Here is a 25,181-nt window from a genome sequence, read left to right on the forward strand (position 1 = left end):
CCGATGCGCTCCCTTGCCCTGCACTAGATCGTGCAGGGCAAGGGCTCTTTTGTTTATCATAACACACTGCCGGGTGGAAACTTCCGCCCGGCAGTGTGTTTGGTGATGTCACCGGCTCTGATGGGCGGGCTTTAGTGCTGCCCTAGCCGTTTTACTGATGTCACCGGTCTTCCTGGCAGCCCCATGGAGAGCCCCGGTACGTCACCGGAACTCCTAAAAATGCCTTTGCCCTGCGCGATTTAGCACGGGGCAAAGGAGAGCATCAGAGCATGAACTGCTCCGATGCTCAAGTCAGGAGGGCTGCCTGGGTGAAAATGGAGGTATGTCCGGGTTCAGCTCTGAACCCGGACAACCCCTTTAAGGACAAGTCCATTTTTAGCAAGTGTGTCACTTTAGGTGATAGCTTTAAAACGCTTTTATTTATCCAGGCCATTCTGAGATTGTTTTCTCATCACATATTGTACTTCATGACGGTGGCAAAATTTCATTTTTATTCATAAAAAAAACTACCAAATTTACCAAAAATGTTGAAACATTTGCAAATTTCAATTTCTCTACTTTCATAATAGATAGTAATAACTCCAAAAATAGTTATTACTTTACATTCCCCTTATGTCTTCTTCATGTTTGAATCATTTTGTGAATGCCATTTTATTTTTTGGGAAATCTTGACATTTTTCTGAAAATTTCCAAAACCCACTCTTTCAGGACCAGTTCAGGTCTGAAGTCACTTTGTGAGGCTTACATAATAGAAACCACCCAAAAATGACCCCATTCTACAAACTACACCCCTCAAGGTATTCAAAACTGATTTTACAAACGTTGTTAACCATTTAGGGGTTTCTACAAGAACTAATGGAAAATGGAGATGACATTTCAGAATGTAACTTTTTTTTTTATCCATTTTTTTCTTTAGCACATTGAGGGTTAACAGCCAAAAAACATGTAATATTTATTACCCTGATTGTGCAGTTTACATTAACACCCCACATGTGGTTGTAAACTGATGTAAGGGCACACGGCAGGGCGCAGAAGGAAAGGAACACTATATGGTTTTTGGAAGGCAGATTTCACTGGGATCATTTTAAGCTGCCATGTCATATTTGAAGACCCCCCTGATGAACCATTAGAGTAAAAACTCAAAAAAAAGACCCATTTTGGAAACTACAGAATAAGGTGGCAGTTTTGTTGGTACTATTTTAGGGTACAAATAGCTGTTTTGGCACCGTTTTTATTTTTTGTTATTTACAATATTCATCTGACAGGTTAGATCATGTGGTATTTTTATAGAGCAGGTTGTTACGGACGTGACAATACCAAATATGACTACTTTCAGTTTTACATAATAAAGCATTTTTTTAAGAAAAATATTTTTTTTGTGTCTCCATATTCTGAAAGCCATATTTTTTGGGTGATTGTCTTATGTAGGGGCTCATTTTTTTCGGTATGAGATGATGGTTTGATTGGTACCATTTTAGGGTGCATATAACTTTTTGATCGCTTGCTATTACACTTTTTGTGATGTAAGGTGACAAAAAATAGTTTTTTTGACAAACTTTTTTTTTTTTTTTTCTTACGGTGTTCACCTGAGGGGTTATGTGATAATTTTATACAGCAGGTTGTTACGGAAGTGGCGATACCTAATATGTATATACGGTGTTCAGCTAAGGGGTTATGTGATAATTTTATGCAGCAGGTTGTTACGGAAGTGGCGATACCTAATATGTATATTTTTTTTATTTATTTAAGTTTTACACAATAGCAGGATTTTTTAAACAAAAAAAAATGTTTTAGTGTCTCCATATTCTGAGAGCCATAGTTTTTTTTTATTTTTTAGGTAGGGTCTCATTTTTGTGGGATGATATAACTGTTTGATTGGTATGATTTTAGGGTACGTATGACTTTATTGCTTGGTATTACACTTTTTGTGATGTAAGGTGACAAAAAATGGCTTTTTAGACGGTGTTTACGGTGTTCACCTGAGGGGTTAGGTCATGTGGTATTTTTATAGAGCAGGTTATTACGGACGCGTATACCTAATATGTCTACTTTTTTCTTTTTACATTTAACACAATATAAGCATTTTTAAAAAATTTAATATCATGTTTTAGTGTATCCATAGTCTGAGAGCCATAGTTTTTTTTTTTTTTTGGGCGATTATCTTAGGTAGGCGCTCATTTTTTGTGGGATGATGTGACTGTTAGATTGGTACTATTTTGGGGGGCATATGCCTTTTTGATTGCTTGGTGTTGCACTTTTAGTGATGTAAGGTGACCCCAAAATTTTATATTTTTTTACGGTGTTTACCTGAGGAGTTAGGTCATGTGATATTTTTATAGAGCCGGTCGATACGGACGCGGTGATACCTAATATGTCTACTTTTCTTTATTTCCCTATTTTTTTACAATTTTTTATTACTTTATTTTGGGAAAAGTGACCTTTTTTTTTTTTTTTTTGCTTTATTTTTCTCCCACTGTGGGACTTCAACATTTCAGGGTCTGATCCCTGTTTCAATACAGCACAATACATTTGCATTGTGTTATTTTGAGCTGTCAGCGTCTTAAGCCTCATGCACACGACCGTTCCTTTTTTTGCGGTCCGCAAATTGCAGATCCACAAAACACGGAGGCCGCTCATGTGCCTTCCGCAATTTGCGGAACAGGCGGCCCATTGTAGAAATCCCTTTTCTTGTCCGCAAAACAGACAAGAACAGGATATGGTATTTTTTTTTTTCTGCGGGGGCCACGGAACAGAGCAACGAATGCGGACTGCACACGGAGTGCTGTCCGCATCTTTTGTGGCCCTATTGAAGTGAATTGGTCCGCATCCGAGCAGCAAAAACTGATGCGGACCAAAACAACGGTTGTGTGCATGAGGCCTTACACTGTAAGACACTAACAGTTGCCTGGGGGACCCAGCCCTGGGACTGGATCTCCTGGGCTACCGTAGATGGCAGCCCAGATGCCTGTTGAAAACATCGGGGCTGCCATAGCAACCATCGGGTCCATGTCACCACAGCACAGTGACCCGATGGGGATGTACAAGCTGCTGCAAACCCCCTATATGCTGCAGTCAGCGCGTGACTGTGGCATACAGGGGGTTAATCCGCCGGCATCTGTATCGGCAAAAGTGATACGGTATTCCCCATTACCCAGGCAGCAACAATGGATCAGGTGTAAAATAAGTTGCAACGTATAACAAAGGGGGGCACCATCCCTGCATACGATCAGCACAGGTGAAATACTAAAAAAGAACCGTCTATGATCCTTAATGCTGAATTCACAATAGTCAGTCAACACAGACATATGGTTCTGTAGTGTGGAAGTCTCCTCTGTAATGGCAGTAGGGCAGACTTTTGCTTAGGAACGTCCAGGAGGTTCTGGTAAGGCAAGAGGACGCCGTATCCAAACTTGCCGCAATCTCGTTGCCCATTGCCAAGAAGGAGCAACTGGCTGTTTAAATGGAATGCAGCTTTTCAAAACCCTACTTGGGGTCCTTAATCATGTAGTCATGATATCCAATCTTGCAGGCGACATGGAAGAGTCTGTAAATTGCGAGCTGCTGCCAGATAGATGCTCACCTTTATGATGTGCTTTAGAGACCTCAGAGAGTGACTTGACCAACAGTAATGATCATACTTACCTGATCCCCACCGTTGGGTTCCTGCTCCATCGCTGCAGGTCCCGGGTCTCCCAGCGCCAACATATGTTTTGATGCAGGGCACGTGGCAGCCAGTGATTGGCTGCCGCGGTCACATGTAACACATGCGGCACATAACTAGGTCATGTGCTGCATGCGTGACAGGTGACCGCTGTGGCAAGTGATTGGCTGCAGCAGCCACATGCCCAGCATCAAAACAGATATTGACGCAAGGACACCCAGTACCCAGAGCCACTGGGGCATATATGGGGCCAGAACCCAGCGGATGGGATCAGTTACTTATTATCACTACTGCAGGCCCAGCCGCGCTGTGAGGTCTGTGAAAAAAAATTAAAAAAATACATAAAAAACCATAAAGGTGAAAAAACCTTTCAAACCCATTTATCCTAGTTACCATTTTTAATTTTTTTTTTTTTGTACAACAAAACATCTAAAGGCTATATGGGCATCATGCTGGGACTAATATTAAAAAAACATCTCAGAGAGCATGGCCATAGTGGCGACGCACCAGCTTTAAGGGGGTACATCTGTTAAAAATTGAATCAAAATTGATGACAAATGAATGTTAAAAACAGATAGACACATGAATGCAAAATGGCCATGAAAAACTGACACTTTTATCAGCTTTTAACTACTGTTTTTCCCCATTTTGTTGTGTGAACATGTCCTAAGACAATCACATTGCATAAAATTCTAGCTGCTTGCAGCCACCACTACCTCCACAAGGGGGGGCTCATAGCAAACACAAACATACAGATGGGAGCTTCCAGCCGCCTTTGTAAGAGACTTGTCTGTACTAGACTACCAGAGGTCTGGAATATCTTTCTCTAAGGGCTCATGCACACGACTGTATGTATTTTACTGTCCACAAAACACAGATCTGCAGAAAAAATGGATGACATCTCTGTGACGTCCGTGTTGCATCCGTTTGCTTGTGGATCCATTGTAACAGTGCTCGTCCTTGCCCGCAAAATGGACAAGAATAGGACATGTTCTATTTTTTTGCATTTTCTGAATGCCATATTTTTTTTTATTTTTCTGCCGATCGTCTTGTGCAGGGGCTCGTTTTTTGCAGGAAGAGTTGACGTTTTTATTGGTACCATTTTTAGGTACATATGATTTTTTGATCATTCATTACTACACTTTATGGTGCAAGGTGGCCCAAAAAATTGGTTGTTTTAGCATAGTTTATTTATTTTATTTTTACAGCGTTCACCTGAGGGGTTAGGTCATGTGACATTTTTATAGAGCAGATCGTCATGGACGTGACAATACCTAATATGTATACTTTTTCTTATTTATTTAAATTTTACACAATAATAGCATTTTTGAAACAAAAATATATATATTTTAGTGTCTCCATAGTCTGAGAGCCATAGCTTTTTTATTTTTTGAACAATTGTCTTAGGCCTCTTTCACACTTGCGTTGTCCGGATTCGGCGTGTACTCCACTTGCCGGAATTACACGCCGGATCCGGAAAAACGCAAGTGTACCGAAAGCATTTGAAGACGGATCCATCTTCAAAATGCTTTCAGTGTTACTATGGCAGCCAGGACGCTATTAAAGTCCTGGTTGCCATAGTAGGAGCGGGGAGCGGGGGAGCAGTATACTTACAGTCCGTGCGGCTCCCGGGGCGCTCCAGAGTGACGTCAGAGCGCCCCATGCGCATGGATGACGTGCCATGCGATCACATTATCCATTCGCTTGGGGCGCCCTGACATCACTCTGGAGCGCCCCGGGAGCCGCACGGACGGTAAGTATGCTGCTCCCCACTACACTTTACCATGGCTGCCAGAACGTTAGCGTCCCGGCAGCCATGGTAACCATTCAGAAAAAGCTAAACGTCATATCCGGCAATGCGCCGAAACGACGTTTAGCTTAAGGCCGGATCTGGATCAATGCCTTTCAATGGGCATTAATTCCGGATCCGGCCTTGCGGCAAGTCTTCATGATTTTTGGCCGGAGCAAAAAGCGCAGCATGCTGCGGTATTTTCTCCGGCCAAAAAACGTTCCGTTCCGGAACTGAAGACATCCTGATGCATCCTGAACGGATTTCTATCCATTCAGAATGCATTAGGATAATCCTGATCAGGATTCTTCCGGCATAGAGCCCCGACGACGGAACTCCATGCCGGAAGAAAAGAACGCAAGTGTGAAAGAGCCCTTAGTTAGGATCTAATTTTTTGCAGGATGAGGTGACGGCTTGATTGGTACTATTTTGGGCGGCATATGCCTTTTTGATTGCTTGGTGTTGCAATTTTTGTGATGTAAGGTGACAAAGAAAGGCTTTTTTGGCACTGTTTTTATTTTATTTTTATTACGGTTTAATCTGAGGGGTTAGGTCATGTGATATTTTTTATAGAGCTGGTTGTTACAAACGTGGCGATACCAAATATGTATACTTTTTTTTTTATTTATTTCACTTTATTTTCATCTTTTTTTTGTTAAAAAAAAAGGCCAGCATTGTGTTAATGTCTGAGAGCTTTATTTTTTTTTTTTTTTGTGATTTTCTTATGTAGGGGCTCATTTTTTGCGGGATGAGGTGACTGTTTTATTGGTACCATTTTGTGGGACATACGCCTCTTTGATCAATTGGTTTTGCACTTTTTGTGATGTAAGGTGACAACATTTTTTTACACAGTTTTTATTTGTGTTTATCGGAAGGGGTGGATCATGTGATATATTTATAGAGCCGGCCGTTATGGACGTGGCAATACCAAATATGTCTATTTTTATTTATTTTTCTATTTTTAACATTTTTTTTATTACTTAATTGGGGATTTTTTTTTTTTTTTTACATGTGAAACCTTTTTTTTTTCATAAAACTCTATTATTATATTTTTTTTTTGACACTTTGCCCCTTCACGCCTGATGATGTACATGTACGTCTTCGGCCCGGTCTTTAAGCATGGCGCCCACTCGCATGTGCAATAGCCGCCGGGTTTCTGCTATTTTAAAAAGCAGAGACCCGCGGCACATGTATGCGATCCACCATAAGGCTGATCGCATACATTTTCCCCTTCAGATGCCGTGGTCAAAAGTTACCACAGCATTTTCGCAGTCCGGAAGAGGAAGTTGCGATCGAGGAACCTGTTATATCTATGAAATAGCCTGAAGCCTCAAGCAGGCTTCGGAGCTTATTTCAGGACTATCCCAATACAGGCCACTAGGTGGCAGCATTGTATTGGTATACCGTAGTCCAAATAAAGTCTTCAATGATGGCTATATAGCAATCAATGAACACAATGGGCAATCTAATGATTTCCAATTATTGTCACCCAAAGTAAAAAATAAAGTAAAAAAAAGTTTTTACAAATATAAAAAAAACTAAAAAAAACATAAAAGTTCAAATCACCCCCCTTTCCTCAAAATTAAAATACTTAACCAATAAAAAATAAATAAACATCATGGTCATCGCCGCATGCGAAAATGCCAATACTATTAAAATATAACAATATTAAGGGATTTTGGCAATTGGCGTAATGGGAAAAAAATTCAAAACAGCCAAATTGCCATTTTTTGTCACTTCAACTACCCAATAATTTTTAAATAAAAAGTGATCAAAAAGTCGCACACACTTCAAATTGGTATCAGTGAAAAGAACAGAATGTCACGCAAAAAATGAGCCCTCACACAGCCCTGTACACAATAACCACAAAAAAGTTATAGGGGTCAGAATATGGTTATAAACTGTATTTTTTAGGTTTTAATTTTTTTTTCTGTATTAAAACGCAAGAAAAATTATACAAGTGTAGTATCGTTGGAACCGTACTGACCTGGAGAATGAAGATAACAGGTCAATTTTACAGCATAGTGTACAGTGTATTAAAATAAAATTTATATCTTTATCAGAATTGTGTTTTCTCCCAATATTACCCCATTTGTAATTTTTTTCCCGCTTCCCACTACATGGTATGCAATCGTAAATGGCGCTATTAGAAAGTACAACTTGTCCCTCAAAAAATAAGCCCTCATAAGGCTATGAGAACGGAAAAATAAAAAAAGTTAGGACTATGGGAAGCCGGGGTGTATAAGTGCCGAAAACGCACTTATACTGTACTGTACAGCCTCAGTTTAGGGCTGATGAAGGTCTGTAGAAGACCCGACAGCTCCTACACTCTCCTGGCCCCGCTGGTCACATAGCATAGCGATTCCTAATCTGTATATGCATTGCTCGTTGATCTAGCGATCTAGAAGGCAGGGACACCCAGGAACGGTCCCTGCATTCTCTCTGGATTGCCCTGCTGTCACTGACAGCGGGTCCCTCACTTGGCAGCTGCACAATTAGCGTGCAGCTGCTATCTATGAATGGACGTTCCAGAACGCCCATTCAGAGATAAATGACTGGGACGTTTATAGTGAATGGGCGGTCGTGAAGTGGTTAAATCAAGTTTCTGATGATGTTATTTTTCATTTTCCAAGTCAATATCTATATATAAGGGCAGGTTCACATCAACATTATGAATTCTGTTATTGTTTTCCGTTCTAACATGGTTATTTCATGGTTATAACATGGTTAATTCAAAACGGAAACCTTTAGAGGCCTTCTGTTTTGATCCATCATAATAGAGGTCTATGGGCAGCATAACGGAAAAAGAATGTCCTGTCGAGCATAACAGAGCCGTCTGGTTTCCATTATACAGGACGGAAAAGAAAGTCCTGTCGACTGTAGGAACTAAAAGCTGAGCCCTGAACGGTTGCTATGGGCAATTAATAACTCATTTATTATTTTGTTTGATTAAACTGGCCTATTGTGTCAGAACGATGGTGTTCTCCCTGGAACAGTGAATAGTGATTGTGGAAGGCTATGTGTAAAGCAGATAGATTAAGGAAACACAAGAGAACTTTGCTGACAAGTATCCAGAAACAAAACCACCAGCTAGACATTGTATTCAGAGTTTGGTTCGGAAATGGCATCAAACTGGCTCTGTTGCAAACATGAAGAGACCGTGGCCTCCATCAATCAGGACGGCTGAAGTTGTGTGTAACGAAATCTGAGGTGAATAAACAGATAGATAGATCTCATATTCTCCTAAATTTACATTATCAATAGCTAATTGTATAGCAGTGGCTAATTGATCTATTAAGCAAATGCAAATGGTGCCTCTAGATGCCAGCCTGTCTGAATACTAGGTGAGAAACTCCACATTATCAAAGGAAGCCCCCATTTAGCACACGTCTGCTAATTGCAAACCATTTGGGCTTCCTAATGAAGACCTGGGAGGAGGACACTTAAAATGCACAGCCACCCTAGACATGTTTGCTGCTAGACCAGTGGGTGGTCTAACCCAGTCAGTAGATAAATGACATAATATCAGAAGCCTTATCTCCGACCTCATGGCACCCACAGCCTCAGAACCCTAATAATTGTGTTCAGCCTGACATGGGCGCCATACTGGACAGGAGGCATTTCTCTGTATTCAGTATCTGGCCTTCTGGAATTCATAACTCAATCACATTTGATGTCTGTATGACCAGGACGAAGCGACTCAGATTATGGGATCATACCTGTACCCGCAGTCCCTGTCATACAGTGAGGAATAGCTGTGATTCATATTGCCACCTCAGTCAGTCTTCTGGGGAGGTGGGGCAGAAAACTGAATAATATCAGACATCCCAGAAGGCCGGACCGAAAGGAGGGAGGGTCCCTCACAGCCCAGCCCTCGGCTGAGGAGGAGATACAAATGGGTCTTTGGGAACAGGTAATTGTCAGCCATTTTGGGGATCCACATCGTTTGGAGTGACTGCCCATATCTTCAGCCATCCCCACAGCCGGAATATAACTGCTGCATCTCAGTAAGCCAATATTCAGTATTTTATCCCTTTTATTTTATCTGTTTTACTGCATTGTTATTGTATGTATATTTGTATCTTTTATCTGACACATTCTTTTTGTATTGCACTGCACTATTGTGTATTAAATTTAAAAATTGACAAGTCCCTTCCTTGTGGTCTTATAGAACTTGCTCTTTCAGAGGAAATAACATTTCCAGTAGTGTTTCAGAGGATTTTAGGTCCCATATAGATAACTTGTGTTACAGTGTCAAATTTGTGTTAAGAGAATATCTGAGTATAGGCCCCTATTGCCTTATAGTATAGGTGGTGGCAGCTATTGTGATAGAAAATATTGGGGTGTTAGCATAATTCCGCCATCTAGAATAGGCGGGTGGGAATTTCTGTGGTAACTTGATGAGCTCACTAGTATAATTCACCCCAGTGACGTGACCTATTGAGTAGGGATCGTGACATTGAGCATGAAATTCAGATGTAGATTGCAAGTAGCCCCCAAAAATCAACTCGAAGACTGTCTCAGCAAGTTGGTTTATCACTAAAGACGTGTCAGCCAGTGCTGAAGTCTCTGAACCCGAAACCATACCGAATAACCTGTGTGCAGGAACTGAAGGAGTCTGAGAAAACGATAAATTACTGGACTTGGTTGCTGACAGACATTTGGATCCATTGCTGTACTTTATGATGGACAAACCTTGGTTTCACTTATATGAAGGTACCTATCCGCAGGAAATCCCTATTTGACTCACAAAACACCACTTCATGGCCGGAAAATTGGAGCTTGGTGCACAGTGTCAGGAACACGAATATTCGCCCCAATTTTCTTCAGATCAACTGTTAATACCGCAATTTACCTGGACATCTTGGAACAGTTTTACAACCAACACCAGAAGAAAAAATGTCCTGCTTTTTGCAACAGGATGGGGCAACATGCCACACGGAACTCACTAACCCGGTTTCATGAACTGTTTACCCGGGCAGCGAACTGTGAGCAGGGGCGTAGCTATAGGGGGTGCAGAGGAAGCAGTCGCTACCGGGCCCAGGAACCTGAGGGGCCCAAAGACCCTTGTGCCACATAAGACACTGGCATTATAGAAAGTGCATGCTGGTCAAGTTACACCTCTGACTGGAGGGAAGGGGATAGGTCAAGAATTTGGCATGAGAGGGTGCCCTTTCAATGTTTGCCTCAGGCAGCAGGAAGGCAATGTGCTCCCCTGCTCCTTTTCAACAAGCACTGAGGGACAGGGGCCAAAGCTGAACTCTTGCACTAGGACCCATGAGCTTTTAGTTACGCCCCTGACTGTGAGAAAGGGGTTATGGCCACCACGTTCTCCAGACTTGTCCACATGAGATTTTTACCTTTGGGGAAATTTAAAACAGAAAGTGTACGCTAACAATCCACATACCCTGGATGAACTCAAGGGAAACATCACAAACACTATCCACAGCATTAAGCCTCATTCATGTTCTCCACGGACAGCACACGTCCCCATTTATTTTAATGTGTGTATTCAGACATCAGTGTTTTAGCACGGATGCATGCTCTTTTTTTATCTGACGTGGGATTTGGAAGTAACCAGAATTAGACTGCACTGCTGTGTGAGGTTACCCGGATGGGTGCTCTCAGCCCACAGATTCACCTAATCCATAAGCAAAACAATAATTCAAAGAAAGGGCTGGGCACTCTCTATATCTGGGGTAGGTGGTACTTTATTAAATAAAATTCTATAGTGTTAATAAAACTCCTAAAATAGCAATACAATCAAATAACAGGTCTGGCCAGACTAAAATATAACAGATAGTACCTACAACACAATGGTTGTTTTCTGATCCAATGTCCAAAATTTCGCATAAATAATCACAAAATAAAAGTGGTATTATATTCGAGATTATTTCTTAATTGTCGATCCAATGTCCAGAATTGTACATATAATCGTGAATTATCCGAATTTTTCTATATGTTATTTAGTCTGTTTAGTAGGCAAAAATGTCTTCAGATAGGACTATGTGTCGATTATATTTTTCATCGCAAATACTTATTCCATTTATGATTGTGTTGTCTACTCACGAAACAGATGTACGTAGGCGGATCCAATCGACAGTCCGCGGCGTCCCGCGTGGTAATACAGGTTCGATATTCCGCTGCTGCTTATTCACGTGAGTATCGACTTTAGCGTGGAATAGTAATATACGACTTAGCCAGAGATTTCGAAGAAATTTCGACTACAAGTGTCCTTTGCCGTTCAATTTGGCGAATTCAGCTTTTCACTTACTGGCGCCAGTAGCTTCTTTGTAATTCACGGCTCCACAGATACATGCGGTATGCCCTCGATAAATTTTCTCCAAAATGTTTAAAGCTGCGAAAGCTGGTGGTCCTTGTGTTGAATACGGCGGTCCAGTACCAAACGCGTTTCGGTGGCCTCTTCCTCAGTGGTTGACCTCCCCTCCATAATGCCTCTCCTTTTATAGGAGGATTTGAGACAGCAAAATGGGAAATGGATCTAGTTTTCCTCAAACTCTGTAATGGATTTTTATCATAAAGTCCATTTGGATCAAACAATAATCTTTTCTCTAATAAAAACAATATATTCTACAATAATCTTCATTATGCAGATTCAGTAAACTCTGTGGATCATATTACACCAAAAAATTCAAAATATCAGAAAAAACGCATGTGCGGTATTCATGCGTTTTCATTGGAAACATTCATTTGAGCTATATTAATATATAAATACCCCATATATATCCCCAAAAATGTGTGTGAATACATAAAAATATATAAAAATGTATAAAATAGAAGTTTACATATTTTTAGACGTTTTAATAGTTTTTAAGAATTTTAGACCTTGCCATAAATCAAAGTGGGTCTCAACGGAGATATCTCCTTACCGTTGTATGCAATAAGAATACAGTACCCACAACATATCAACATGAAGGTATCAATAATATGATTTTTATACATTTTTATATTTTTTTATGTATTCACACACATTGAATGAATACCGCACATGCGTTTTTTCTGATATTTTGCATTTTTTGGTGTAATATGATCCACAGAGTTTACTGAATCTGCATAATGAAGATTATTGTAGAATATATTGTTTTTATTAGAGAAAAGATTATTGTTTGATCCAAATGGACTTTATGATAAAAATCCATTACAGAGTTTGAGGAAAACTAGATCCATTTCCCATTTTGCATGTCTCAAATCCTCCTATAAAAGGAGAGGCATTATGGAGGGGAGGCCAACCACTGAGGAAGGGGCCACTTAGAGCCCCGAAACGCGTTTGGTACTAGACCCCCTTATTCAACACAAGGACCACCAGCTTTCACAGCTTTGAACATTTTGGAGAAAATTTATTGAGGGCATACCGCATGTATCTGTGGAGCCGTGAATTACAAAGAAGCTACTGGCGCCAATGAGTGAAAACCTGAATTTGCCTAATTGAACGGCAAAGGACACTTGTAGTCGAAATTTCTTCGAAATCTCTGGATAAGTCGTATATTACTATTCCACGCTAAAGTCGATACTCACGTGAATAAGCAGCAGCGGAATATCGAACCTGTATTACCACGCGGGACGCCGCGGACTGTCGATTGGATCCGCCTACGTACATCTGTTTTGTGAGTAGACAACACAATCATAGATGGAATAAGTATTTGCGATGAAAAATATAATCAACACATAGTCCTATCTGAAGACATTTTTGCCTACTAAACAGACTAAATAACATATAGAAAAATTCGGATAATTCACGATTATATGTACAATTCTGGACATTGGATCGACAATTAAGAAATAATCTCGAATATAATACCACTTTTATTTTGTGATTATTTATGCGAAATTTTGGACATTGGATTAGAAAACAACCATTGTGTTTTATGGGAAAATTTTTGCTCTTTACCAATATTTGAATTGTTTGGATTGTTTTTATTGTCTGTAGGTACTATCTGTTATATTTTAGTCTGGCCAGACCTGTTATTTGATTGTATTGCTATTTTAGGAGTTTTATTAACACTATAGGATTTTAATTAATAAAGTACCACCTACTCCAGATATAGAGAGTGCCCAGCCCTTTGTTTGAATTATTCTTTTTTATCTGTGTTCACGGATCCATCACGTCCATTATAGTCTATGGGTCCTTAAAAACCACGGATGCAACACGGATGTCATCCATGTTGCACCCATGTTTCATGGATCATCAGGAAGAGATGCTTTGAAAATTATTATTCAGCTGTGCAGGGCCAGTGAAACGGGGATGACACACAGACAGCAAAAAAAGGACAAAAGGATCACACACAGATCCTTTACGGATGCATCACTGACCACCGGCTCACGGATTTGAGCACGGTCATGGATGTGAATGAGGCCTTACTGTTGAAGATCTGCAAGCAGTACCAGCCACTATAAACTGATAAGCCAAAAGATGCATAGATGTGAACGGGGACCACTTTGAGCATCTTTTGTGACTAGTGATTAAAGGGGTTGTCCGGGATCAGAGCTGAACCCGGACATACCTCCATTTTCACCCAGGCAGCCCCCCCTGACTTGAGCATCGGAGCAGTTCAGTTCTACATCGCGCAGGGCAAAGGCATTTTTTGGAGATCCGGTGACGTACCAGGGCTCTCCATGGGGCTGCCAGGAAGTCTGGTGACGTCACTGGCACTGATGGGCGGGCTTTAGCCTGGCCTAGCCAGTGAAACGGCTAGGGCATCGCTAAAGCCCGCCAATCAAAGCCGGTGATGTCACCGAACACACTGCCGGGCGGAAGTTTCCGCCCAGCAGTGTGTTATGATAAACAAAAGGGCCTGTGCCCTGCGCCATCTAGCGCAGGGCAAGGGAGCACATTGGAGCATGAGATGCTCTGATGCTAGCCTCAGAGGGGCTGCCTGGGTGAAAATAAGGGTATGTCTGGGTTCAGCTCTGAACCCGGGCAACCCCTTTAATTAAAAACAATTCACTTGCTGGTTCATCTTGTCTTACTATGGCTGGAGGCAGGCTACTTTTTGTGGGCCACCCTGTAGTTAGTGGGTATGGTCAGGTAGGGCACTGGTCCACAACCAGAGTGGCTTGCCATACACCGCTTACAATACATCTGTTCTGACAATATTGCACACATGCATATTCGAACCCCTGAGCAGTGCAAATATGTACGATACCAGTATGTCAAATTTCACAGTAAAGTAACTGCAAATGACAATCTACAAAGCAGAGTTTATTGTGGCTCATGAGCAGCCTAACAATAAGAGTGATGCGTTTTCGGTGCGGAAAAAAAAACACTGTAGGGATCTTTTGACATCGTACACTCAAACGTAAAATCCTAAACCTAGAGTGTACAGGCTCCTGGGAGGATGTCACGTGGAGCGAATCGGTCACGTCCTAAAGCGTATGACGTCACCTGTGCGTCCTGAGGAGTTCCACTTGAATAATACTGCCTCCTCCAAGATGGCGTACCCGTCAGGATATGATGTGGCTTTCCCTGCGTCTCTACTTCCGGCACAGCTCATAGCCATGGCGAAGTCCAGGCTGGAGCTGAATTTTGTGCGGCTTCTGTCTCGGTGTGAGGTAATGGCATCTGAACGGAGAGAGCAGGGAGAATGGAGGCTGGAGAAGGTGAGAGGGGCTATGCTGGGATGTACTGCAGTGTGCCACCTTGTCCCTTCCCTCTCTCCGTAGTACGTGTTCGGGCATGGATGATCAATCCATGTGTATGTGGTACCCTCAGCTGTAGGCATGGTAACACTGTCATCTCAGTATTGGAATAAAGCGTATTTAAGGCAACTTTCTAAGACCTGTGCTTGCTGTCAGCGAGAACAATTAGTGGTAGTTCCAGCCATGGACATCAGACATAAATCTTGAATTTAAAAGTGAATAAAAGAATAAAAAAAAGTAAGAGTTTTGTTAAGATCTAAAATGTCCCCTTTATCCACAGGATCGACCGTAATAGCTGATCTGTGGGGGTCGGACTGCTATGAATCCCAGCAGTCTCAATAACTGGGGGTCCTGTTACCCCCCCCCCCCAATGAATCAAGCAGGGGGTCCAACATGTATGTCCCTTTGTCTTTGAGAGCAAAGCAGTCCTATAGAGACTAGAGTGGTGGCTGGCATGTGTGACCTGCTTCTTCATGGTTGTGGAGGTCCTAGCGGATGGACCCCCACTAATCAGTGGGATAAGTGTAGAACTCTGCACAGCCCCTTTAAAAGACAAGGGGAGAGATTTAATAACACTGTCCTAAAGTTAGGGTAAAACTGGCCCAGTCAGGTAGAAGCTGCGTCAGATTTCTCGTAGTGGCCCATGCAGTATGATAACTCCCACATGCGACTAGATATTAGACGTTTTTCTGTATGCCGCCACTTGGCTGGCTTACACCAATATTAGTGCATGCCTTTCATAAGTATGGGGGACTGGCCATAGACCCTACAGGAGTGCAGACCAGAGCCCCCCTCATGGCCGCCAGACACGTACATAGAGGTCTGATGCTCTTAATGTTGGAGCATCAGGTACTTATAAACCTGACTAACTGAATTCAACTGTACCGCAATCCTCAGGGCGGTGATACAGGTGAATACTGTGGAGAGGGTGACATTTTGTACAGCACTGTGGTAAGTTTATGATGGAATTCTCATTATGAAGGACATATTTGTATCAATTTATAGGGTACTGCTATACTGAGTAGATACCTGTGGTTTTCAGTACAAAGGAAGATCGTGTGGCATTGCTTTCAGAACTTTATCCTTAGCTAGCTCTCTGGAAAATAAAAGAAATAGGCAGCATGACTACACCCACTTAAAGGGATTCTGTCAGTCAAAAAAATAAGGTGCCCAAGGGGATGTCAATGGATGCAAGGTGCCAGCCGCACCCGCCGCCGTTCGTCCCCAGCGCCGCCTTTCCAGACTTCTGCGCTTGCGCACAGGGCTCTGCCTGATGCGCCCGTGCGGACTTCTCCATTTGGTTTCATACAGCGAAATGCGCATGCGCCGTCGCTTCGCTCAACACCGGTATGCGCAAGATCTTACAGCAGGAGGGAGGGAGAGCGAGAGGCGGCACAGAGGATTAGGAGGCGGCGCAGAAGTCTGGAAAGGCGGCGATGGGCATGAACGGCGGCGGGTGCGGCCGGCACCTTGCATCCCTTGACATCCCCTTGGGCACCTTATTTCTTTGAGTGACAGGTTAGTAATAGCTGTTTTTTTTTAGCAAAATAAGCCTACAGATGACATTTATGAGCCCACATTAGGAATCTTGAAGATGCCCTGAACATCAGCATATTTTTATCTGACGGGTGAAACCTGGTGACAGAATCCCTTTAAAGGGGATGTCGCATCTTACTAAAGGCAAGATGATACTAAATTCTGTCCAACGCTAGCCCAGAACCGGCGGAGTGGGCCGGTGCCATGAAAAAAAGCATAGCTTGCCATGCTACGCTGTTTTGCCTAGTTCCTGCGCACTGCAATGGGGGCTAGGGGAACAGTAAAGCGCTGACCCACTCTATTTCCAGGCCACCTAGTGGACAGGGTTTAGTCTCCTCTCACCTTAGCAATGGAGAGATGAGAAAACCCCTTGGTCTTGGGCACGTGACTCTTGGTAGGTTTCTGGAGGAGGTTTTTCAGCCAAAGCCAGAAGTGGATTTTTAAGGAACTGAAAGTATAAAGGAAGGATTTCTACTTCCCCTTCCTGCTGGATCCAGTTCTGCCTTAAATTTCTGCTACGGATTTGCCTTGGTGCATGTTGTGGATCAGTGGATTTAACCCCATTGAAAATCACAACAATAATATGATCTGTCAATAGTTTGGGTTTTTGGTTTGTTTTCTGTGGCGGGGGTTCCCATTAAAATTGATGGGATGCTTGACCTGTCAGGAAGATGATTTTTGGTACCCCATCTGATGTTGTATATGATTAGGGTATTCACTGAGAATAAACAAAGGAATGTTGTATGCACAACTACATAGTGTACCAATTCCCAGAAAACGTGCGCTTTATCTTAAAGGGGTTAGGCTACTTTCCGATCTGGGGCACTGAGATCCAGCTGCCAGTTCTGGCAGAGAGTGCTGGGCATCGACCGGACACAAACCGCAGCATGTCTGGCCAATTCTCAGAATTTTTGCTGGAGTACTGCCGGATCTCGTTGGACCTCATATTTTATGGGGCCGTCAGGCATTCCATTTGAGATCCGGAGAATTCCGGCAGGCTGTTTCAGGAGAGAGCAATACATGCCGCAGATGGGAAAGTATCCTGATGCTGTCTTCAGCCCTATGGAAGAAAAACTGTTTAGGCTACTTTCACATTTTTGTTTTTTCTGGATCCGTCATTGATCTGCATAAACGCTTCCGTTACAATAATACAACCGCATGCATCCATCATTGAAAGTCAATGTGGGACGGATCCATTTTCTATTGTCAGAGAAAACAGTTCTTTTATTATATTTCTAAAATACCCCTTTGTTCTGGCGCTGTGTCCGCTGTTCTTTGGTGCCTCATATGTTAATTTCGACCATCAGAACAGGGAGGAGGAGACGCCAGGGTTTCTCAATGGGCGTCTCCTTCTCCCTGGCTGTAGTGCGGTCCAGTCGCAGCCGGGGAGAAAACACAGCTCACCTACTCCCTGGCTCTCCGCTGCGATTGGATCGTGATGAAGTTAGGAAGCGCAGCATCTCCTTTCCCAGTAGAAGTCAATGGGAAAATTGACTTCTTTTGTTTCTGAGATAGACCTGACAAAGTTGTGATGATTGCACCTGATTTGCGGCTGCTGATCACATGGGGTATACAGTTGAGTAGCCGCTTGCGTAGTATATGTTACGTGATTTACTCATCCCCTTAGCTTTTGCTTAATCCTTCTACTTCTGCACAGGCGCTGCATGCACAGATAAGGCAGCAGAAGCTCCTACAAACCTACACATTTTTTAGAAAGTTTGGGGCTGCTTACCTTGCTGATACATCTGGCTTTGGTCTCATTAACTCTTGAGTATTGATCAGAATTATTTTTTTCAATTTTCTTAAAGTAAATTTTTTATTTTTTTTTATCAGGATTTGGTTCCTTTTTAAGCACCCTTGCATGTGGTACCTAATGAAAGCATCGTAGTCTCATGCTTCCTGATGCTCCCTGGCTCCATTTTAATCCAGCCAGGGTACAGACGTGGTGATGTGCACCTCTGAAGCCAATGATGGGCCTCAGCAGTGACCTTTCCCAAAGTGGCATGTGGTCCAGCAGTGATGTACCGTTTGGGAACGTGTCCCTACTGGCGTTAGTCATTTGTTGCGGCGACACACTTCACCTCAACCAGAAGTTAACATTCCAGGGCCGGGTGATCACCAAACAGAGCCAGGGTGACAGACTGGAGCGGTGTGGAGCAGGTGAGTAATCTTTCATTAGGTACCACACACTAAGGAGGTTAATAAAAAAAAAAATAAAAAAAGGGACCAAATCCTGGAAAACAGCCAGAAATGGGAGTGGATCCTAAACACAGAAAAAAATATTGGAAATGTTAAAATTTCTTATTTTTTTTTATTTTTTTTATCCACTGCTGATCTTGGGTGAAAAAAAATAATCTGATAAAACATACTGAACACAGAAGTGGGAATGAGACCCAGTTAACCTTTTCTAAGTGGAAAAGTGGATCTCTGCATGATTATTTACTTGGTGCCTGCAGCCACCACTAGGGGGAGTACAGTGTACATGATTTTTTTTATATTTACCAGTGAATTCTATGGAAGTTGCCATAAAATATTTCGACTATTCGTTATTGATTACTTGAAGTTGTGAACTGTCCCTATAAAATATAGCTTTACTGTTTGTATTGCTGTGATAGTACAAACGGGGGTCATAAATATGAGAGCTGCCAAATACAATAATCCGTTTTTCTCCCCACTTCTTTCTCGCAGTTTGTTGGAGCACTGGAAGAAATGCTTACTTCAATTAAAAAAGACGGCAGGTAATTTTTTTTTCTATGTCATTTGTTTCATTTGATTTCACAGCTCAATGAATTGATGGGCTTTTACACTATTGTATACCCGGATGGCTATTCTTGATATGTTTCTTCTATATATGCTTTTTTTATGAAATCAATAAAAGTATTGAATAAGAACGAACTGGGCTCCAGGTATGTGTCAGTTGTAATTTATGTACAGGTATTTATTTGTATGTTATTTGACCAGTGTTGTCTCAAGATGGGGCAAACCCTATCAGATCATAGGAATTTCAATGAAGATAGTCTGCTGTCCTGTTACAAGGGTTTTCTGAGAGATGTTTTACTGATGATCTATCTGACATCCGGGACTCCCGCCAATTAGCCGTTTAATGAGGGATCGGTGCTCTCAGAGGCGCCATGGCCTACTTTCAGCTTACGAAGCACAGCGTCGTACATTGTATAGCGGCTGCGCTTGGTGTCGCAGCTCAGTCCCATCCACTTCAATGTGGCTGAACTGATGAACGTGGCCTAGGGAAAGCTGAGAAAAGGCTGCGGCGGTCACAGGAGGGCCAGTGCCTTCTCAAACAGCTGATCAGCAGAGGTCTTGTGTGGGTGGAACCCCCACCGATTAGATATCCTCTTGTATCAGTTAAGAAAATATTAAAGGGGTTGTCTTAAAGAGCACCTGTCACCAGGATTTTGTGTATAGAGCTGAGGCCATGGGTTGCTAGATGGCCGCTAGCACATCCGCAATACCCAGCCCCCATAGCTCTGTGTGCTTTTATTTTAAAAAAAAACGGATTTGATACATATGCAAATTAACCTGAGATGAGTCCTGTCCCTGACTCATCTCACGTACAGGACTCGTCTCAGGTTAATTTGCATATGTATCAAATCCGTTTTTTTACACAATAAAAGCACACAGAGCTATGGGGGCTGGGTATTGCGGATGTGCTAGCGGCCATCTAGCAACCCATGTCCTCAGCTCTATACACAAAATCCTGGTGACAGGTTCCCTTTAAGCCTCATGTTAAACCATGTTATAAGGGAAAATAATAAAATCTACACAACACCGAATCCAAACCCAAACTTCTGTGAAGAAGTTCAGATCTGGGTACCAAACATGCAATTTTTTCTCACGCGCGTGCAAAACTCATTAAAACGCTTTGCACTCACTTGTAAAAATCGTGCATTTTCCCGCGATACCCCCCCATCCTATCCAGCTCTCACACGTGACGCCTGTGTGAAAGAGGCCTTACTTCAGCAAGTGGCATTTATCATGTAGAGAAAGTTAATACAAGGCAGTTACTAATGTACTGTGATTGTCCATATTGCCTCCTTTGCTGGCTGGATTTTCCATCACGTTATACACTGCTTGTTTCCATAGTTACGTCCACCCTGCAAAGCATCAGCAGCGGATCAGTGCCATGGGTGTTGCTGACAATAATATGTATGGGGGCAGAATGGAGGGCAGCTACAAGAGTAACCTGGTATTGCCTGCAGCTCATTGCGAGGGCTATTTTAGTAAAGTAAAAGTACCTTATTTTTAAGGTAATGCGGTTCTCTCAAATGTTTTCTCCTTAGTAATTAGGCTACTTGCCAACACAACTTTGTGAAGTTTTTATATCAGGATATTGCAGGAGACTTATCAAAACTGGTGTAAAGGGAAACAGTCAGATTCTACCTTTCATTTTCCTCTGGTTGCTATGGGCAACTAACCCATTTTTCCTTTACACCAGTTTTGATAAATCTCCCCTATTGTGTTTAAGTAAAATATACTAGCACATTTCTAACAAATAGGTTACACGTGACTGGTTTTAATTGATTACAGGCAAAATATTAACTTGCTTTTGAGTTGTTTTTTATATCCCTCTTTATTTGGAGAATTCCCATGCCCACAACAGCCCCAGTTCTACTTTTAAAGGGAGTCTTTCACGTAGATTCACCCTATTAACCTAATAAGTGTGTTATGTCCACAGCATCCCCCCTATGAAAACTGTGCTTACCGTTTGTTCCTTGCTATCATCGTTCTGCAGAAAAACACTTTTAATCCACATGCAAATGAGGCTGTGAAGGTGCCCAGGGGCGGCGTTACAACGGCCGGTGCCCAGGCCCCTGGGTCCTTTTCATACAAAGCCACTCCCCCTCCGCCCGCCCTTAGTCTCTGCTTTAACCTCCCTCCTCCCACCCGTAATCCCGTGCATGCAATGAACGCGATATCGGCGCGTGTGCATTGAATGAGCGCAGTCGGGCCGGGGCATCACAGTTTACCGTGCGCATGCGTGATGCTCCGGCCTGACTGTGCTCATTCAATGCGCACGTGCCGATATCTCGTTCATCGGCGCATGCGCGGGATTACGGACGGGGGGAGGGAGGTTAGAGCAGAGACTAAGGACGGGCAGACGCGGCAGAGGGGGAGTGGCTGGGCACCTTCACAGCCTCATTTGCATGTGGATTAAATGTTTTTCTGCAGAACAATGTTGGCAAGGAACAAACGGTAAGCACAGTTTTAATAGGGGTGGTGCCGTGGACATAACACTGTTATTAGGTTAATAGGGTGAATCTGTGTGAAAGACTCACTTGGACCGCCTAACACAGATCTGCGGTCCGGAGGCGGCAGCTGTGCGCTCAACGACGCATCGGCGCGTCATCTCGCGATTGCCGAGATTTCCTGTGAACGCGCGCACACAGGCACTGAAGGTAAGCGAGTGGATCTCCAGCCTGCCAGCGGCGATCGTTCGCTGGCAGGCTGGAGATGTTTTTTTTTTTTTTTTAACCCCTAACAGGTATATTAGACGCTGTTTTGATAACAGCGTCTAATATACCTGCTACCTGGTCCTCTGGTGGTCCATTTTGTTTGGATCGACCACCAGAGGACACAGGTAGCTGTGTAAAGTAGCACCAAACACCACCTACACTACACTACACCCCCCTGTCACTTATTAACCCCTTATGAACCCCTGATCACTTCATATAGACTCCCTGATCACCCCCCCGTCATTGATCGCCCCCCTTTCATTGATCACCCCCCTGTAAGGCTCCATTCAGACGTCCGTATGATTTTTACGGATCCATGGATACATGGATCGGATCCGCAAAACACATACGGACGTCTGAATCGAGCCTTACAGGGGGGTGATCAATGACAAGGGGGTGATCACGCATATAGACTTCCTGATCACTTCCCTGTCATTGATCACCCCCCTGTAAGGCTCCATTCAGACGTCCGTATGATTTTTACGGATACATGGATCGGATCCGCAAAACGTATACGGACGTCTGAATGGAGCCTTACAGGGGGGTGATCACCCATATAGACTTCCTGATCACCCATATAGACTTCCTGATCACCCCCCTGTAAGGCTCCATTCAGACGTCCGTATGCGTTTTGCGGATCCAATCCATGTATCCGTGGATCCGTAAAAATCATACAGACGTCTGAATGGAGCTTTACAGGGGGGTGATCAATGACAGGGTTGATCACCCCATATAGACTCCCTGATCACCCCCCTGTCATTGATCACCCCCTGTAAGGCTGCATTCAGACCTTTTTTTTGGCCCAAGTTAGCGGAATTTTTATTTATTTTTTCTCTCCCCTTACTAAGTCTCATATTCTACTAACTTGTGTCAAAAAATAAAATCTCACATGAACTCACCATACCCCTCAGGGGCGTAACTAGAGGTGAGTGGGCCCCACAGCAAATTTTTGTATGGGCCCCCCCCTGCCTCAATGGGGCTGTGTACATGATCAGTGATTTCCACGCATGACTTGTGCGTTGCATAAAAATCGCAGCATGCTCTATATTCTGCGTTTTTCACGTAGCGCAGGCACCACAGAAGTGAATGGGGCTGCTTGAAAATTGCATTGCATCCGCAAGCATTGTGGATGTAATGCGATTTTCACGGATGGTTGCTAGGAGATGATAGGGACCCGAACTTTATTATTTTCCCTTATAACATGGTTATAAGGGAAAATAATAGCATTCTTAATACAGAATGCTAAGTAACATGTGGCTTGAGGGGTTAAAAAATAATAAAATAATTAATTATTCACCTCATCCACTTGATCGCACAGCCCGGCTCGTCTTCTTTCAGGACCTGGCAGGAAAAGTACCTTTGGTGACGTCACCGCGCTCACAACGTGGTGAGTGTGGTGACGTCGGAGCAGGTCCTGCTGAATGAAGATAGAAATCTTCTATCTTCATTCAGCAGGACCTGCGCCGACGTCACCATGCTCACCACCAGGTTGCAAGGAGATATTGTTTGTAAACTTTTTTAGTTTTTTATCATGTGCATGAAAAACGCATCAAAACGCATTGCACCTGCGCAGAAAAAACTGAACGCAATCTTAGACAAAACTGACTGAACTTTCTTGAAAAATGGTGCGAGTTTCACTGAATGCACCCTGAACGCATCTGGAGCCAACCCGTATTGTTTGTGTGAAAGGGGCCAGCCATTCCCGTATTGATGACCGCATATGCGGATCAGCAATAAATGGGCACCCTTCCGTGTGCATTCCGCATCACGGATGCGGACTTTTTCACTTTAATGGGTCCGCAAATCCAGAGATGCAGAAGGGTGCGAAACGGAATCACGGAACGGAACACTATGTAAGCACTACGCAGGGCTTCCGTGGGGTTCCATTCCGCACTTCCGTTCCACCAAAAGATAGAACATTTCCTTTTTGCAGAATTGTGCTTTCCTGGGTAATATACCCGGAGGGGTGAACATGACATCACACTACACTGTATGTACAGTATGACCCCTGCTGTAGCATAGGCGCCCATTCTATGTATTGCTGCAGGGCTGACATCGACTGTAGTCTGTCCCCATGGTCTGAGCCCCTGGTAACCAGTCGAGTAGCTAGAAATGACTGGGCCCCACAGCAAATTTTTAAACGGGTAGGCAGGCGTCATACAGTGGCTTTTGATTCTTTAACATACATGTGTTTTTACTGGACTATGACGTACACGATACAAAAATGCAGTACTCCACGTTCTTGTATTCTGCACAATCCGGTAAAAAAAAATAATATTTTTTTTTACAATGAAACTCTATGGTGAACGGATGTCACTGTCATGGCATCAGTATGAGGCATCCGAATATGTTTTTTTGTATACGTTAAACGGATGGGAAAAACGTGATGTGAACCCAGCCTTAACCACTTCAGCCCCGCTAGGTGAAACCCCCTTCATGACCAGGCCACTTTTTACACTTCGGCACTACACTCCTTTCACCGTTTATCGCTCGGTCATGCAACTTACCACCCAAATGAATTTTACCTCCTTTTCTTCTCACTAATAGAGCTTTCATTTGGTGGTATTTTATTGCTGCTGACATTTTTACTTTTTTTGTTATTAATCAAAATGTAACGATTTTTCTGCAAAAAAATGACATTTTTCACTTTCAGCTGTGAAATCTTGCAAAAAAAACGACATCCATATATAAATTTTTCGCTAAATTTATAGTTCTACATGTCTTTGATTAAAAAAAAAATGTTTGGGCAAAAAAAAAAATGGTTTGGGTAAAAGTTATAGCATTTACAAACTATGGTACAAATATGTGAATTTCCGCTTTTTGAAACGGCTCTGATTTTCTGAGCACCTGTCATGTTTCCTGAGGTTCTACAATGCCCAAACAGTAGAAAACCCCCACAAATGACCCCATTTCGGAAAGTAGACACCCTAAGGTATTCGCTGATGGGCATAGTGAGTTCATAGAACTTTTTATTTTTTGTCACAAGTTAGCGGAAAATGATGATTTTTTTCTTTTTTTTTTTTTCTTACAAAGTCTCATATTGCACTAACTTGCGACAAAAAATAAA

General features: G+C 42.8%; 1 protein-coding gene across 4 annotated transcripts in view; it reads left to right on the forward strand.

Annotated features, from left to right (window-relative positions):
- The first annotated feature begins 14,906 nt into the window (after nucleotides 1-14,906).
- The window catches only part of USE1 (unconventional SNARE in the ER 1), a 103,805-nt gene continuing 93,530 nt past the window's right edge, over nucleotides 14,907-25,181 (forward strand). For 2 of the 4 annotated variants that reach the window (XM_044285097.1, XM_044285106.1), the window contains exons 1-2: nucleotides 14,907-15,068; nucleotides 19,332-19,381. In XM_044285097.1, coding sequence (XP_044141032.1) covers nucleotides 14,967-15,068; nucleotides 19,332-19,381 — 152 coding nt within the window. In that variant the 5' untranslated portion in view covers nucleotides 14,907-14,966. The remainder of the gene's footprint in view (nucleotides 15,069-19,331; nucleotides 19,382-25,181) is intronic. The other 2 variants (XM_044285116.1, XM_044285125.1) reach the window with 1 other exon arrangement.

The sequence above is a fragment of the Bufo gargarizans genome, chromosome 1 (assembly GCF_014858855.1).
Source record: "Bufo gargarizans isolate SCDJY-AF-19 chromosome 1, ASM1485885v1, whole genome shotgun sequence".
Taxonomy (NCBI): Eukaryota; Metazoa; Chordata; class Amphibia; order Anura; family Bufonidae; genus Bufo; species Bufo gargarizans.